This window comes from Salmo salar, chromosome ssa01, assembly GCF_905237065.1.
Source record: "Salmo salar chromosome ssa01, Ssal_v3.1, whole genome shotgun sequence".
Lineage (NCBI taxonomy): Eukaryota > Metazoa > Chordata > Actinopteri > Salmoniformes > Salmonidae > Salmo > Salmo salar.
The window spans coordinates 16321420-16339008 of NC_059442.1; the positions used below are offsets into that span (position 1 = coordinate 16321420).

The 17589-nt window shown below is 43.9% G+C and overlaps 1 protein-coding gene across 8 annotated transcripts in view; it reads left to right on the forward strand.

Moving 5' to 3' along the window:
- Positions 1 to 17589, forward strand: part of LOC106566627 (arf-GAP with SH3 domain, ANK repeat and PH domain-containing protein 2) — a 116730-nt gene that overhangs the window by 23326 nt on the left and 75815 nt on the right. For all 8 annotated transcript variants that reach the window (XM_014134877.2, XM_014134949.2, XM_014135269.2 and 5 more), the window contains exon 2: positions 6499 to 6571. In XM_014134877.2, the coding sequence (XP_013990352.1) occupies positions 6499 to 6571 (73 nt within the window). The remainder of the gene's footprint in view (positions 1 to 6498; positions 6572 to 17589) is intronic.

Here is a 17589-nt window from a genome sequence, read left to right on the forward strand (position 1 = left end):
TCAAAATTGACAAGGAGCTTTGAAACCTTAGCCCTCTCTGTGTCCTGGGAAGTATAATGTGACTCAATCGTTCGGTCACGACCCTGCGTGCTCAGATAGGAGAGAGCCAGATGGAGCCTGATGTCATGCATTAAGACTCATTATTTCATTCGATCTTCTCAACTGAAGCAAGGGCATCGTCAGAACCAGCAAGGGAATTCAAATTCCCAAGAAATACTTTGTTTATCCTCTGTGAAACATTCTGAGTTTGCGTGAATGTGTTATCTTGGAACAGATTCGAAGGCCCAGCAGTGTCCTATCATGCTGCAGTACAGTGGTGGAAATCCCTTCTTGTTCTTTGCTCATTGGGTTAAAAGCCTCTAATTTTAGAAACTGCTGCTTCAAACAGCAGAACATACAAAAGAGTAGACTCTTTCTTGGTGAACTCTGATTCGTCATTGGTTGGAATGATGAATGCCTCAGTGAGGAAAGAATGCCTCAGTGAGGAAAGAATGCCTCAGTGAGGAAAGAATGCCTCAGTGAGGAAAGAATGCCTCAGTGAGGAAAGAATGCCTCAGTGAGGAAAGAATGCCTCAATGCCTCAGTGAGGAAAGAATGCCTCAGTGAGGAAAGAATGCCTCAGTGAGGAAAGAATGCCTCAGTGAGGAAAGAATGCCTCAGTGAGGAAAGAGTGAATGTGTGAGGAAAGAGTAAATGTGTGAGAGTGATTGAGGGCTGTGTTGTGTTCAGCGGCACTTGGATTATGTCTCCGTCTGTCCCTGTGCACACACCCAATTTCCTGACAGAGCACTCTCTCCAGATTGAAAGTGTCTGCTGAGGTGTGATGCTGCTTGATGGGCTATGTGCGTTTTGTGAATGTGAAGGCATTTCCAATGGACCTCGGATTGATCAAAGCACTGCTGTCGATATAAATGCGCATACTGGAGCTTTGGCCGGGTTAGGCCGTCATTGTAAATAAGAATTTGTTCTTAACTGACTTGCCTAGTTAAATAAATAAATTGGCCAGTGAGATTGATGTGAAGATGGGGTAATTTAGCAAGTATGCTACATGTTGTTCATGACCGATTTAGCATTGATTTTATGTGGTTGTCAACAGACCATCTTTGACGCTCCAGCTTCAAACGATTCTACAAACTTGATGTGTTACAAAATGTGTCAGATGTGTTGTGAGCAATTATCAAGATCCTAGCAAACTGGCTAATCCTCCAGCACCTGCTAGGCTAAGTAAACGACAAAGATGTCTTGATCATGCTTTTCGTAAAAGCTTTCGGTGAGTTTCAAACAGGGTTCTGATGTGCAGTTTAAAACACAAACGGTGTATCAATATCACACTTGCCTCCTAGCTCTGTGGATGAACTAGGTAGGTATGATCTTCTTAGTGTTTTACAGTACATCCCTGTAGGTGTGAGAGCTTTATCTTTAACATATTGTTGACTTGGCTGCCTTCAGTGAAAACACATGGCGAAAGCCAGAAGCGGCATGCTCTCCAATGTTCTAAATCAGCCGTCCGTTTGGTTTGTGCCTATCCAGAAAGCCGGCAACCATCTTGCCAGAGAGGACAGCTACTCTTAGTAGTCTGCTGAATCTGAACCCATCACACCACAGTGACTTAGTCGGCACATTTCTACCACGGCTGCCAGACCTCGCAAGTTGTTTTAGGGGCTTGTATAATTTCTCTCTTCTGTGGGGCCTCCCCTGCTGTGTTGATCGCCTACCTCTGCCAGCCATGTCTATGGCTTCAATCAAACAACACTTTGATATTGCAGCTACAGGGCAAAGCTAAGACTCCACTGACTGACTGCTGCGGAAGCTCGGTGTGTTCAGACTGCATAATTGACATAGGTAATAAAACTCTGGATCTGAGTAACATAGAGCTACAAATAGATTTATATCTCTGTCCTGGTTTAATAACTCTGTCACTGCTTGGTGGTATCATCCTCAAGGAGAGAGGAAACTAGAAATCAATGGAGATCCATTCTGGATATTACAAGTCCCACAGTTGCTGCATACTTAGGGAGGGATGATGTCAGCAGAAATGCGTTTAGGTCAGGGTTCTTCAACCCTGGTCCTGGAGAGCAACCGTCCTGTAGGTTTTCGTTCCAACCCTAATCTAGCGTACCTAGACTGGGGTTGGACTGAACCTGCAGGACGGTAGCTGTCCAGGAACAGGGTTGGAGAGCCCTGGTTTAGGGCATTATCACTATACCAACGTTTCCCAAACTTGGTCCTCTGGACCCCAAGGGGTGCACATTTTGGCTTTTTGCTCTAACACTACACAGCTGATTCAAATGATGAAAGCTTGATGATTAGTTGATTATTTTAATCAGCTGTGTAGTGCTAGGTCAAAAACCAAAACGTGCACCACTTGGGGTCCCGAGGACCAAGTTTGGGAAACCCTGCACCCTCATGAGTCTAAATGAAATATCTATTTACATAAGCAGATATCCAGACCAGGGCTAGAAGGAGAGTGTTTGAGCTTAAGGTGATATTGGATGGAGAAAAACATTTCACAACTATGCATCTCAGGTTCCACTTTTAAAGGGGATTCACCTATATTGTGGCCTGTATTTTGTTTCATAACTTGCTTTGAACAATGCCTCCAGTGTGGTTGAAAACCAGAGTTTCATTATGTGTGGGTTCTGGACTTTGTTTTGGTCTATGAATCCAGATGGTCTCTGTGGAGCTAATAGTATTGTGTTTTATGCGAGTCATATTTTACACTAGACTGGCTAATGACTCATTTTTTTACAGTAGAATGATCAATGGGAAACTCTTGGGACCAAATTGTTCAAACAAAGCTGTGGTTAGGATAACTCCATCTATATCGATGGCCTTTGGTTGTTTGTTTGACAACTTCAATTGACAACTTCAATTGCTGCAAAGGATTGCTTGCCCCTGACTGACACAGTCAGCAGCGGCAGCACTTGCAGTAAATGTTGTGTGGTAAATGCTTGTAGGCTGTCTTGGGAGAATCTTAGGAGGCCTGTGTTGTGTGACTCAGCTAGTGGTGGACAGGGAGCTAGGATTAAATGGGAATACTCAGGTGGAGATCTTGTTAGCGTCTCATGATCAGTAATTGTGTTCAGCTAGTATCATGAAGTTTTTAGATTTTGTGTTAACTGTTTTTCTCTCTTCTGGAGAAAACGTGACTTAAAAGCCACGATCAAAATGACTGTTTGAGCACTTATGGGAGAGTTATTTTTCCTTCTCTTCTGACAGAGAGGGTTATTGTAGGGAAACGTCCAGAAGTGGGATGTGGATTTGGAAGTCAATAAGGTCTCACACAGTAGGCCCAGTGGTGTCGTAACTCGGGGCAATGCCGCTGCACTGCCTCCCATTGGCCAGATCTCAGAGGTCAAGTTTAGGTAAGACGCAGCTCTCTTGCTTGGGACAAGAAACATGAACAATGGACATTAGACCGGTGGAAATCTGTCCTTTGGTCTGATGAGTCCAAATGTGAGATTTTCGGTTCCAACCGCCATGTCTTTGTGAGACACAGAGTAGGTGAACGGATGATTTCTGCAAATGTGGTTCCCACCGTGAAGCATGGAGGTGTGGGGGTGCTTTGCTGGTGACACTGTCAGTGATTTATTTAGAATTCAAGGCACACTTAACCAGTATGGCTTCCACAGCATTCTGCAGCGATACGCCACCCCATCTGGTTTGCGCTTAGTGGGAATAGGATTTGTTTTTCAACAGGACAATGACCCAAAACACACCTCCGGCCTGTGTAAGGGCTATTTGACCAAGAAGGAGAGTGATGGCGTGCTGCATCAGATGACCTGGCCTCCACAATCACCCAACCTCAACCCAATTGAGATGGTTTGGGATGAGTTGGACCGCAGAGTGAAGGAAAAGCAGCCAACAAGTGCTCACCATATGTGAGAACTCCTTGAAGACTGTTGGAAAAGCATTCCTCATGAAGCTGGTTGAGAGAATGCCAAGAGTGTGCAAAGCTGTCATCAAGGCAAAGGGTGGCTACTTCAAAGAATCTCAATTATAAAATATTTTGAATTGTTTTAATACTTTTTTGGTTGCTACATGATTCAATATGTGTTATTACATAGTTTTGATGTCTTCACTATTATTCTACAATGTAGAAGGAAAAAAAGATAAAAAACTTGAATGAGTAGGTGTGTCCAAACTTTTGACTGGAGCTGTAGGTTGCCTTTCTTGTGTCAGTAAGAGGCCACCGCTGATAAATGTGAATAAACACATCGTCAGCTTTTGCCCACTCCATGAAATACAAAACCAGCAAAAACGGAGCACAGAGCACTTCTAAGGCCCGAGTACTGGGAGATACTGAATGACATTCTGGATATAAAACATCACAGAGCCTTTTCTAACATAACACTGATTCAGGCTTAGTTGTTCTCTCTCATGGCTAGCAGTGTAGCGTGGGGAATACTGTTTATGTTAATCTGTGGAAACTGAACGTAGCTTCTTTGCCTGGGTTATTTTGCAGTTTTAGTAGATTCAGACTGAGGCAAAGATGATGATCTGTTGAATGCCGTGAGATTGGGAACAAGGGCAGAGTGGCGCCGGGTGGACCTACTTAGTGAAGCACAAACCAATCCCCCGGTGACCCTCTAATCATCGGTCGGTTTCTTAGTACAGTGGTGCATTGTCTCAGCTGGAGTCAGACAGCATGTATGTGTAATGTAAGTGCATTAGTGTGTGTGAGGCAATTAGCTTGTGTGTTAGCTTTGTGAGTTGATTTCTGTGCATGCTTTGTAGTGCTGAGCGATTAGTGCTTTTTTGAGGTCTGTTAGGTTTCAGTTCGATTTATAAAAAAAAAAAGATCATGATTTCGGTTTCGATTGAATTTTTTTCAACATGAAATGCACTATGCATTATGGGGGTTGAATGCTATAACACAGAATAAAACAATTAATATAAGTCCCATGATGGAAGTGACTGTCCATGACTGCTTGTCACTTATTAACCATCACTTACTCACAGTACTTTACTATAATAAAATATTGCAGATGTTGTGTATATTACATTTGATTACTTTATTATTTCATTAATGAAATAATAGCAGGCGTGAAAGAAACAGACTGGGCATGTACAGTAGCTACACAATGGATTATGGTCATTGTAGTTAATTATCACGTTTTCTGCAGTAAACTGTGTAGAACATTGGCCTGTTGGAAACTACAACTCCCTGCTACAAATCAGATCATGCCTGAATTGTTTGATCTCTAGAGACTCTGTGCATTGAGCTCACAGAAGAAGAAAAAAACCGAAATGGAATTGAAGTAGTTGAACCTACATTGATGAATTGGTAGTTTAAAAAAATAAAAATGACCAACATTTTGGTTAATCGCTCAGCACTAATGTGTTTGATCTACAGTACATCTTATAGTATCTAGTATCTCTACTTGCACATTCATCTTCTGCACATCTATCACTCCAGTGTTTAATTGCTAAATTGTAATTATTTCACCACTATGGCCTATTTCTTGCCTTACCTCCCTTATCTTACCTCATCTGCACTCACTGTATATAGACTTTTTTTATATTGTGTTATTGACTGTATGTTTGTTTATTCCATGTGTAACTCTGTTGTTTGTGTCGCACTGCTTTGCTTTATCTTGGCCAGGTCGCAGTTTTAAATGGGAACTTGTTCTCAACTAGCCTACCTGGTTAAATAAAGGTGAAATAAAATAAATAAAAATGATAGAATAGGCTTCTCATTGGTGTGAGATAGCATCAGCCTGACCTACCTCCATAGCTGAACTGGTCCCCGATTTGAACAGGCCTCCTGTGGTCTGTATGGATTCCTCCTGCACTCCTCTCTCCTTCCTTCTCTCTCCCCTCTTCCACCAGACTGGAGATCAGTTGGATCTATTTATAGTATTGTCTTGAATAATGAATCACCTGCAGACAGACAGGAGGCTGTGCCGTGCCTCGTCTCACACTCTCTCACACACACAGATGCAAGTCACACACACCTGCTACCAAAAGTCAAACACACCTGCTACCCACACACACACACCTGTGGGGCGGCAGGTAGCATAGCAGTTAAGAGCCGAAAGGTTGCTGGTTCGGATCCCTGAGCCGGCAAGGTGGAAAAATCTGCCCTTGAGCAAGGCAGTTAACCACTAACAACATCTTCTCCCCGGGCGCTCAGATTCAGAGGGGTTGGGTTAAATGGGGAAGACACATTTCGGTTGAATCCATTCAGTTGTGCAACTGAGTAGGTATCCCCTTTCCCTGTGTCCACATTGGCTTTTGGCAAGAGGACCGCTATCAATGCCAGAGATAAGAGAAACCCTCCATCCTTTAATCACTAAATCAGGAAACAAAAGTACCTCAGAGCTCACAACATTACTGCCATCCAATATTACCCTTGGAAGTAATTCAAGCACGGCAAAATCAATGCTACAGTTTCTGTGCCATATGGATTCAATTGTGATTTTGAACTGACAAGAACTGGACTTCCTTCCTCCCCCTTTCTCTCTTCCCTCTTTCTGTCTCCTTTCCTCCCTCCAGGCGCTGGATGTGGACCGCAGTGTGCTGTACAAGATGAAGAAGTCAGTCAAGGCCATCTACACCTCAGGTCTGGGTGAGTGAGAGGTTTATGCTCATTTACAGTTAAAACATCATACCTCTCTCTATGGTCTGGAGGTTGACAAGGGTTAGCGGTTAATGCTATCTTTGGTTAAAGCTGTCAGGGTCTGGGTGACCGAAAGGTCCATCTAATGAAAGGTCAGGGTTCAGAGCCACCTGTGACGATCATTTTAGAAAGTCAAAAAGCTGGTGCATTCGGAAAGTATTCAGACTCCTTAACTTTTTACACATTTTGTTACATTACAGCCTTATTCTAAAATAATGTATAAAAAAAAATAAAAAAACTATCACATTTACATAAGAATTCAGACCCTTTACTCAGTACTTTGTTGAAGCACCTTTGGCAGAGATTACAGCCTCGAGTCTTCTTGGGTATGATACTACAAGCTTGGCACGCCTGTATTTGGGGAGTTTCTCCAATTCTTCTCTGCAGATCGTTTCAAGCTCTGTCAGGTTGGATGGGGAGCGTCGCTGCACTGCTATTTTCAGGTCTCTCCAGAGATGTTCGTTCAGGTTCAAGTCCGGGCTTTGGCTGGGCCACTCAAGGACATTCAGAGACTTGTTCCGAAGCCACTCCTGGCGTTGTCTTTGTTGTGTGTTAAGGGTCGTTGTCATGTTGGAAGGCAAACCTTCGCCTCAGTCTTTCATCAAGGCTCTCTATACTTTGCTCCGTTCATCTTTGCCTCGATCCTGACTAGTCTCCCTGTCCCTGCCGTTGAAAAACATCCCCACAGCATGATGCTGCCACCACCATGCTTCACCGTAGGGATGGTGCCAGGTTTCTTCCAGACATGACACTTGGCATTCAGGCCAAAGAGTTCAATCTTGGTTTCATCAGACCAGAGAATCTTGTTTCTCGTGGTCTGAGAGACTTTAGGTGCCTTTTGGCAGACTCCAAGCGGGCTGTCATGTGGCTTTTACTGAGGAGTGGCTTCCATCTAGCCACTCTACCATAAAGGCCTGATTGATGGAGTGTTGTAGAGATGGTTGTCCTTTTGGAAGGTTCTCCCATCTCCACAGAGGAACTCTGGAGCTTTGTCAGTGACCATCGGGTTCTTGGTCACCTCCCTGACCAAGGCCCTTCTCCCCCTATTGCTCAGTTTGGCGGGACGGCCAGCTCTAGGAAGAGTCTTGGTGGTTCCAAACTTTTTCCTTTTAAGAATGATGGCGGCCACTGTGTTCTTTGGGACCTTCAATGCTGCAGACATTTTTTGGTACCCTTCCCCAGATCTGTGCCTAGACACAATCCTGGTCGGAGCTCTTCGGACAATTCCTTTGACCTCATGGCTTGGTTTTTGCTCTGACATGCACTGTCAACTGTGGGACCTTATATAGACAGGTGTGTGGACAGGATTTGGAAAGGTAATCAATTTAATTTAGCACACGTGGACTGCAATCAAGTTGTAGAAACATCTCAAGGATGATCAATGGAAACAGGATGCACCTGAGCTCAATTTTGAGTCTCGTAGGAAAGGGTCTGAATATTTATGTAAATACGGCATTTCTGTTTTTTTTAATTTAGAATACATTTGCAAAAATGTCAATCTGTCCATTTGAGGGGGGAAAAAATATTTATCCAATTTTAGAATAAGGCTGAACCTAACAAAATGTGGAAAAGGTCAAAGTTCAACGGGTCTGAATACTTTCCGAATGTAGCCATATCTAGGAAAACAAAAGTTCCAAAGGCTGGGCCTAATATATTGTATATGAGGTCATAGAATAAGTTTTGTAGTGATGCCTATGTTGATGATGTAAAGAATATTTCCTGGTCTGTGGTGTGTAATGAGGAGCACAGTTACTAATAAGCATGCACCCATTAAGAACATGACTGTGATAACTGTTAAATCCACATGGATTGATGACAAATTGTATGGTTGAGAGGGATGAGACAAAAGGAATGGCCAATAAGTCTGGCTGCACAACCGATTGGCAAACGTACTGCAAATTGAGTCATGCGACTAAACTGAATAAAAAGGACAAACTGTACTATGAAACAAAGATACATTAAATAGAGTGATTGTAAGAAACTTTGCCTGTGTGTCTATGTATGCGGATGACTCACGTCAGCTACTGCGGGGCGCGGGCGACACGTCAGCTACTGCGGGGCGCGGGCGACACGTCAGCTACTGCGGGGCGCGGGCGACACGTCAGCTACTGCGGGCGCGGGCGACACGTCAGCTACTGCGGGCGCGGGCGACACGTCAGCTACTGCGGGGCGCGGGCGACACGTCAGCTACTGCGGGGCGCGGGCGACACGTCAGCTACTGCGGGGCGCGGGCGACACGTCAGCTACTGCGGGGCGCGGGCGACACGTCAGCTACTGCGGGGCGCGGGCGACACGTCAGCTACTGCGGGGCGCGGGCGACACGACAGCTACTGCGGGCGCGGGCGACACGTCAGCTACGGGCGCGGGCGACACGTCAGCTACGGGGGCGGGCGACACGTCAGCTACGGGGGCGGGCGACACGTCAGCTACTGGGGGGGTGAGTGAAATGACTGCAACACATAAAGATCTGCAGTTAGTTTTAGAATGAGCTGTCTATTTAAACTACTAGCACAGCTCGGACACCCATGCATACCCCACAAGACATGCCACCAGAGGTCTCTTCACAGTCCCCAAATCCATAACAGACAATGGGAGGCGCACAGTACTACATAGAGCCATGACTACATGGAAGTCTATTCCACATCAAGTAACTGATGCAAGCAGTAGAATCAGATTCAGAAAACAGATAGAAATACAGCTTATAGAACAGCGGGGACTGGGAAGAGACACACACACACAGGTACAGACACACACACACTCTACACACTATCATTGTAATGGTGGCATTATGCATTCTGTATTGTAGATAAGTAGTGGTGTAATAATGTTGTACTGTTTTTTATATTTTGTTTTATCCACAAGTTCCCTGGGGAGGTTACTGGGGAAATGATTATGGGTGGCACTTGCGGCAGGAAGTAGCGAAGTACTGCGTTTGGCTCGGCGGTGTTTTTGGTTTTAGAAGCTAGCCAACTGGGATCAGCAATAATCAGATATTCACTTGCTAGATGTTTAAATGTTACGGAGCCGGGGACAACATGTCCTGTTCGTGGTTGTACATACAACCAGACAAAACTTAATGATTGGCTTAAATTGGAGGGCTTCGACCATAAACCTAAAACTAAATCAGAATGTTCTTGTCAGAGATGATACAGTTTCCATCGCCTCCCAAATGACGACGAAGCGTAAGGAAATTGGCTCAAACTTAAACTTAAAAAAAGCTCCCAAAAATGGTATGTTTGCTCGTTTCACTTTGTTGATAAGACGCCAACGCAGGATAACCCACACCCAACGCTCTTTCTGGGTTATGAGAGGCCACCAGAGAAGAGACGCCGCCTCAGCAGGAGGGTTGACAGACATGTCACAAGAACAGGTATGTCGACTAGTTGATATTGCGTGTTTGTCTTCAGTTTTTGTTACTAGAATCTGACTACGATAGCTTCTAGTCAGGGTCTGAAATGAATCTCTTCAATTTCTACCAGCCACTTTTTTTTAAAATCCGCCACAATATGGTACATATTGTGGAACCTTAATAACCTCTTAGGTTATTCTTCTATTCATTTATAATAATATTATCTGCCATGGTGGCACGTGACCTGAAATGTTTACCTGCCACAGCCAACATTTACCCTGTATTTGGTAGGTGTTAATTTCATTCCCTGTTCTAGCTAATAGATACAGAATATTTATTTTGAAAATATTAAACCTAGTCTATGTATCCCACTGGGTTTAGAGTGCTTATTTGCAGTAGAGAATACTCTGATAAACGCTATAAGGCACAGGGAGTTTAAAATGTTTTTAAAAGTATCCCTAATTAGTGTATTTGCTTTTCCAGATCCTTATCAAATAATCTCATGAACTAATCATCTATATTCAAATTCAACTAATCATCACCTGCAGATGAGCCTGGTGTGGTGGAGGTTTCTGAGGAGCCAGGTCCTATTTCAAAGACCTTCCATGATGCACAAACACAGTGGTCAGACCCAGCAATGGAGGACCACAACTACTCCAAAGGGCCTATCATCACTGTCTGTTGCAGATGTTACATTGAAAGATGATGCAGACAGTCTGCTGTACACAGGGATTCCACTACAGATGTTACATTGAAAGATGATGCAGACTGTCTGCTGTACACAGGGATTCCACTACAGATGTTACATTGAAAGATGATGCAGACTGTCTGCTGTACACAGGGATTCCACTACAGATGTTACATTGACAGATGATGCAGACTGTCTGCTGTAAACAGCGATTCCAATACTTTAATTCAACACTCGTGTGTCTTGCTTCCAAGGTTTTTGCCCCCACATCATCAACAATGCCGGTTGTAGACCAAATTCTGTTGACACTAATGAAACTTGGACAGAACTTTGTTATAGCTGATTTAGCAAGACTCTTCAAAAAGTCACCCGGTCAGGTCAGTAAAACATTGAAATTCTGGATAGATGCCATTGCTGTGCACACCAAGGATCTAATTCCATGGCTGCCTCGTGAGATGATAAAGGCTACTATGCCACAAGCTTTTCAGAAGAATTTTTCAAACACAACTTGATATTGATTGTACAGAAAGTGTTTTGCAGAAGGCTAAATATCTGGACTCAAGAACTGAATCTTAAAGTCACTGCTATGCCAGTAATACTGTAAAATATCTAGTAGCAACTGGTCCATCAGGAATGGTTGTGTTCATTACAGAGGCTCATGGTGGGAAATGTAGCGATAGGTTCATAACACAGAACTCAGGGTTTCTCCACCATTTGCGTGCTGGAGATGAGGTGATGGGGGGCCGTGGCTTCACAATTAGGGACTTGCTAGAGGAATGGAATGTACGCTTGGTCTTACCAGCATTTACACGCAAGCAATGCCAGTTGACAAATGAGCAGGTCACTCGCACACGACGCATTGCTAATGTCCGTATCCATGTGGACCGAGCAATAAGGCGTCTTAAGGTGTACAAGATTCTCTCACAAACTGTGCCTATTAGTTTGGTGCCTAAAATTGACAACTCTTGTAGCTCTTGTAAATCTCTTGTAAATCTCAGAGGAGAGCTTATAGACGCAATGTCTAAGACAATCAACCTAACTAACAACATGCACCGATCGTTTATTTATTCCAAAAATGTGCATCACTTTATTCCTATTAATGAACTGCAAAACATTGTCAGCATTTGTAACATTATTTTATATTCCAACTGTTAGCTGCATTTGTTTTAAATCATTGTTTTGTCATTGTTTTGTCAGCTCGCACAACTGCCTGTACCAACATGCCTATTTTAACTGCTTCTGTCCTATGAAAAATAAACTGGTGAGAGATCATTACACTGTGTTTGTAGGTATATCTCTTAATGAATTGATTATCTAATATATTAGTATCTTATGTATTTAATATATATTTATTAAAACAGTACTTCATGAAGTAAGTGCATGCTAAAACTAATTGAATTGTGTTTGCTCCACATATTCAATCTTCTGCTCACCCACATTTACTTAAAGAGACCAGGTACTTTGGGCAGAGATGTATCTCCTTGTCAGCCAAATCATCAGCCAACCTAGGTAGCATGTGTAAAAAGTAGAACTTCTGCAGCTGTTGCACATGTGCATCTGTGTCTTTATCAAATGGAATGTCCACTTCTATGTGCTCGCTTGGTGTCCAGACAACCAGCTTGCAGCTCTGTAGGCACATGTGCATCTGTGTAGTCTTTATCAAATGGAATGTCCACTTCTATGTGCTCGCTTGGTGTCCAGACGACCAGCTTGCAGCTCTGTAGGCCCAGGTATATCATAGTCACTTGTGTCTGAAAGAAGGAATAAGAAAGCACATTGCCACAAAATTCGGATTAGTATGAGTTTACAATACAATGTTCAATACTTGTAATAATAATCTATTTTCTTGAATACATTTTTACCCATCTGAAGGTAGTATCCATCTTTTCCATTGGGGTGAATTAGGTACTGTCCATCATCCAAGCTTTTGATGTCACCATTTGGCTGACTCAGAAATTCTGTCAGATGTGGAACTCTTGAAGGGGCACTTGATCTCAAGGAGCTGTGTTGCATCAAGGATCCCATCTGGGCTGGCTCCCAACCAAGGATGGTCAGGGTGCACCATCAGGCCTCTGTTCTCCACAACATGCCCTCTGCTCTCCAGGAGTGGGATGACATTGACTTCATTTTCTTTGCCATGCTTTGTTGCTGTATTCAAATCAAATCCAATTTTATTGGTCGCATACACATGGTTAGCAGATGTTAATGCGAGTGTAGCGAAATGCTTGTGCTTCTAGTTCTGACCGTGCATTAATATCTAACAAGTCATCTAACAATTACACAACAACTACCTTATACACACAAGTGTAAAGGAATGATTAAGAATATGTACATATAAATATGTGGATGAGCGATGGCCGAACAGCATAGGCAAGATGCAGTAGATGGTATAGAGTACAGTATATACATATGAGATGAGTAATGTAGGGTATGTAAACATTATATAAAGTGGCATTGTTTAAGTGACTAGTGATACATTTATTACATCCAATTATTAATTATTAAAGTGGCTAGAGACTGAGTCTGTATGTTGGCAGCAGCCACTCAATGTTAGTGATGGCTGTTTAACAGTCTGATGGCCTTGAGATAGAAGCTGTTTTTCAGTCTCTCGGTCCCAGCTTTGATGCACCTGTACTGACCTCGCCTTCTGGATGATAGCGGGGTGAACAGGCAGTGGCTCGGGTGGTTGTTGTCCTTGATGATCTTTTTGGCCTTCCTGTGACATCGGGTGGTGTAGGTGTCCTGGAGGGCAGGTAGTTTGCCCCCGGTGATGCGTTGTGTAGACCTCACTACCCTCTGGAGAGCCTTATGGTTGTGGGCGGAGCAGTTGCCGTACCAGGCGGTGATACAGCCCGACAGGATGCTCTCGATTGTGCATCTGTAAAAGTTTGAGTGTTTTTGGTGACAAGCCACATTTCTTCAGGGAGAAGAGGCACTGTTGCGCCTTCTTCACCACACTGTCTGTGTGGGTGGACCATTTCAGTTTGTCCGTGATGTGTACGCCGAGGAACTTGAAACTTTCCACCTTCTCCACTACTGTCGATGTGGATAGGGGGGTGCTCCCTCTGCTGTTTCTTGAAGTCCACGATCATCTCCTTTGTTTTGTTAACGTTGGGTGTGAGGTTATTTTCTTGACACCACACTCCGAGGGCCCTCGCCTCCTCCCTGTAGGCTGTCTCGTTGTTGGTAATCAAGCCTACCACTGTAGTGTCGTCTGCAAACTTGATGATTGAGTTGGAGGTGTGCATGGCCACGCAGTCATGGGTGAACAGGGAGTACAGGAGAGGTCTGAGAACACACCCTTGTGGGGCCCCAGTGTTGAGGATCAGCGGGGTGGAGATGTTGTTTCCTACCCTCACCGCCTGGGGGCGGCCCGTCAAAGTCAGGGACACTGTTACACAGGGCGGGGTCGAGACCCAGGGTCTCGAGCTTAATGACGAGTTTGGAGGGTACTATGGTGTTAAATGCTGAGCTGTGATTGATGAACAGCATTCTTACATAGGTATTCCTCTTGTCCAGATGGGTTAGGGCGGTGTGCAGTGTGGTTGCGATTGCGTCATCTGTGGACCTATTAGGGCGGTAAGCAAATTGGAGTGGGTCTAGGGTGTCAGGTAGGGTGGAGGTGATATGATCCTTGACTAGTCTCTCAAAGCACTTCATGATGACGGTTGCCAGTGAAGGTTGGGTACAAATGCTCATTTACAATTTTTTTGTGGATCTGTGGTGTTTCGTTTGGAGACTCATTTCGCTGTGCTGGCTGTCAGACGCAGCTTCCTAGCATCATGCAGTAGCTGTGAAGCACTTTGGATCTTGGTTTCTTCCATTAATGTAGCTGCTTGTACGGGGGATCATTTGATGTAGGCCTCATAAAACATTGTGCACTTCCGACAGGTTAGTGTTGAGCTGTGTTCAGTGTGTTCGTGTGGGCTGAATCATGTTGGCTTGGCCTGCCTTGCTGCTGATGTCTACATCTGCTCTGTAACTTAGCTGAAGAAGACCAATTGTCTGGAGCCGAAATAGTGGGGCCATTACCGAGGAGTTGATGTGGCTTGTGAGCTCTGCATGGTTCCTTAAAAGTCGGGAGGTTGTGGAATCGTCCTGTGACAACGTTGATGGGTCTGGATATGTGTGGTGGGGTCTGTGGTGTTTAAAATGAATGTTTTGCCTTCCTCAGCCCTACATTTTTCCTCACACCCGAGTTCCACTTCCTTTGCACGTCAGTGCATGTCATTCCTGTTTTGCCTTGCCTGACTGCACTCTCAACCTACATTGAAGAAAATATTTTTAGTTATTATCTAACCCAGTGTTTCCCAAACCTCTCCTGGAGTACCCGTTGTCCTGCACTTTCATGTCATTTTTGGTCATTACTTTACTGACCTTCCACAAAATTGCTGCAGCATGACTACAAGAGCATCCTGGCACTGCAATACATGAGCAACCCACTGTCTGTATGACACCAGTCGTTGATGCGAGTACCCATGCCTTGTGATGAGATGCGTGCAGGCTTTGACTCGGCTCTGTCTGCTTTTAGGTAGACAAGGTCGTCTCCAACATCCTTCAATAACACCCGACCGACTTTGTTACTGTGTAGGTATTGGTACGCCTCCAAACTTTTTAAGTTGCTCATCGCCTTACCATCACAAGCTACAGATTCAACAAAGGAAGTAAATATGCTACCGTACTTGATACACTTCTTCACGTCATCTTCCCAACCATCAATTACGGAGGGTAAAGGTCGGCTGATATTACCCTTTTTGATCTCCGTCAGGTTGTGTTCCCACATTTTTAGTTTGGTAAGCTCTTTATGAATGAATGAAGAAACCTTTTATTTACTTCGAACCGGAAATAATGCCCATAATTCGCAAAAGGCATCATAGGACACGGGGAACTCGTGGATATGTGATGGAAGTGCTTTAATGTGTTTGGACCCCTAACACATGGGGTTCCCTAATAAATGCAAATACACATCTGTTCCCCAAACACTAGAGTGTGGCTGAGAGAACAGGAATGCTGACTGACTGTCAATGCTGGTCACTAGGCTGAATATGCTAGGGTTCCCACTGAGGAGTCAATCCCTGTGTACTGGAGAAGGGCCACTGGTGGACTGGCTTTGGGTGTGGGTGGGTGGGCGGGCATGGAGCTCATCAGCATGTGTACTCTGGCTGGCTGTGACAGTAGGGTGTTTCCAGCACTTTGTGTTTGGGCTGTATGACAGGGTCCTGCTGAGAGTGTACGGATGGTTTCTCTCTCTGTGCTGAGCTGGGCTCTTTTCTGGGGGGTCACTGCTACCTCTGTTCAAGGGGTACAGCTGTCTACTCCAGACCGTCGAGAAACGGCTGTGCCAAGGCACACCCATTGTGTGAGTGCTTGTGAGGGTGTGAGTGGCTCTGGGAGGTTTTTTGAGCCTACCAAACGAATACCTGCGTTTTGTACTGAAGACTGGATTTGAATTTTGCTGGTTGGTTACTAGGCAACATCTGCATAATTTGCTATGGTATCACCATCCGTTAAAGGATATTCATAATGGATAGAATTAATAGTGTTGACTGAATCTTCTCGAAAACAAGTGGCTTAAATTCTTTAAAACCACATTTAGCTTTGAATCACTTTCGGTAAGAGGCTTTTTGGACCTCTTAATAGTTGCAATCTCATGGTTCTCACCCCCTTCCATAGACTTACACAGTAATTATGATAGGTTGGGGAACTTCCGGAGGACGTCCTCCAACCTATCAGAGCTCTTGCAGCATGAACTGACATGCCCACCCAATCAAAGGATCAGAGAATGAATGTAGAACGTAAAGCATAAGCTACAGCTAGCTAGCACTGCAGTGCATAAAATGTGGTGAGTAGAGTGAAAGAGAAAGAAAGACAATAGTCAAACAGTTTTGAACAAATTCATTTCTTCCAAAATGAAGGAGAAGCAAGAGGGAAATAGAGAGATTTTGTCTTTTTTTTTTTCCAAGTTTCACTTACTTAGCTAGTAAATGCAGCTAGCTAGTTTAGCTTACTCAAACACCCTGCTCAAACAGAGGGATGCTATGTTAGCTAGCTGGCTATAACTGTCCAACACAACACTGGAACTCTTCCATGTCAAGGTAAGCTTTTGGTTTTACAAATGTATTTCCACCAGTGCCCGGTGTAGGTGCTAAACTGCTTACTGACTCTACATTGTAACGCTATTGCATGATTGTAGCGGGTTTACTAACGCGTTAGTTCTATTAGCTATGTTGACTATGACTTTACTTTAGCTAATATGGTGACAACTATGTAGGCTCTGTATAGTGGTTATGATATGGTTTGTCTTGGAAAGGTTTTTTCACCTGGTCACATACAGCTAATGTGTTGTGCTTCGAAGTCCACAAGCGAAGGGAAAAGGTGAGGAGAGTGCATAGTTGCGAGAAGGAATAAAACGTGACTGCTATGAAAGTGAACTGAGTTTCCACGTTATCAAGGGTTTATTCATTCTGTCGATTCTGTTAAAACGTTTCTTAAAAGTAAGCAAATGGAACCAAACAGGGATAAACATATCTGAATTTGTCCAATAGAATTATCTGAATTTGTCCAATAATTAATTAGATACAAGTGTCAAGAATGCTGTAGAAAAATCTAAGTATTTGTACTGCTCTGGTCATTGATATGAAGAGGGACGTTTTGCAAAGTAAAATGTTCTGAAGTTGTCACTCACGTTAGATTTCAATCCGTCCTTGACATTCCACTACCACTGTTCTTTCACGTTGTTTGTCACTCAATCTTGTCATCTTGAGTCACCTTTCTTGATCTGTAGACAAAGCCATCTTTACTTGATCTATTTTGAACACAACTCACACTGCCTTATGAGCAGCACCTAATGCTGATATTTACCTCAAATTGACAAAACCATCAGTGGACAAAGCAAATCTAGACACCCAGAACTAAATCTAGGACAAAACG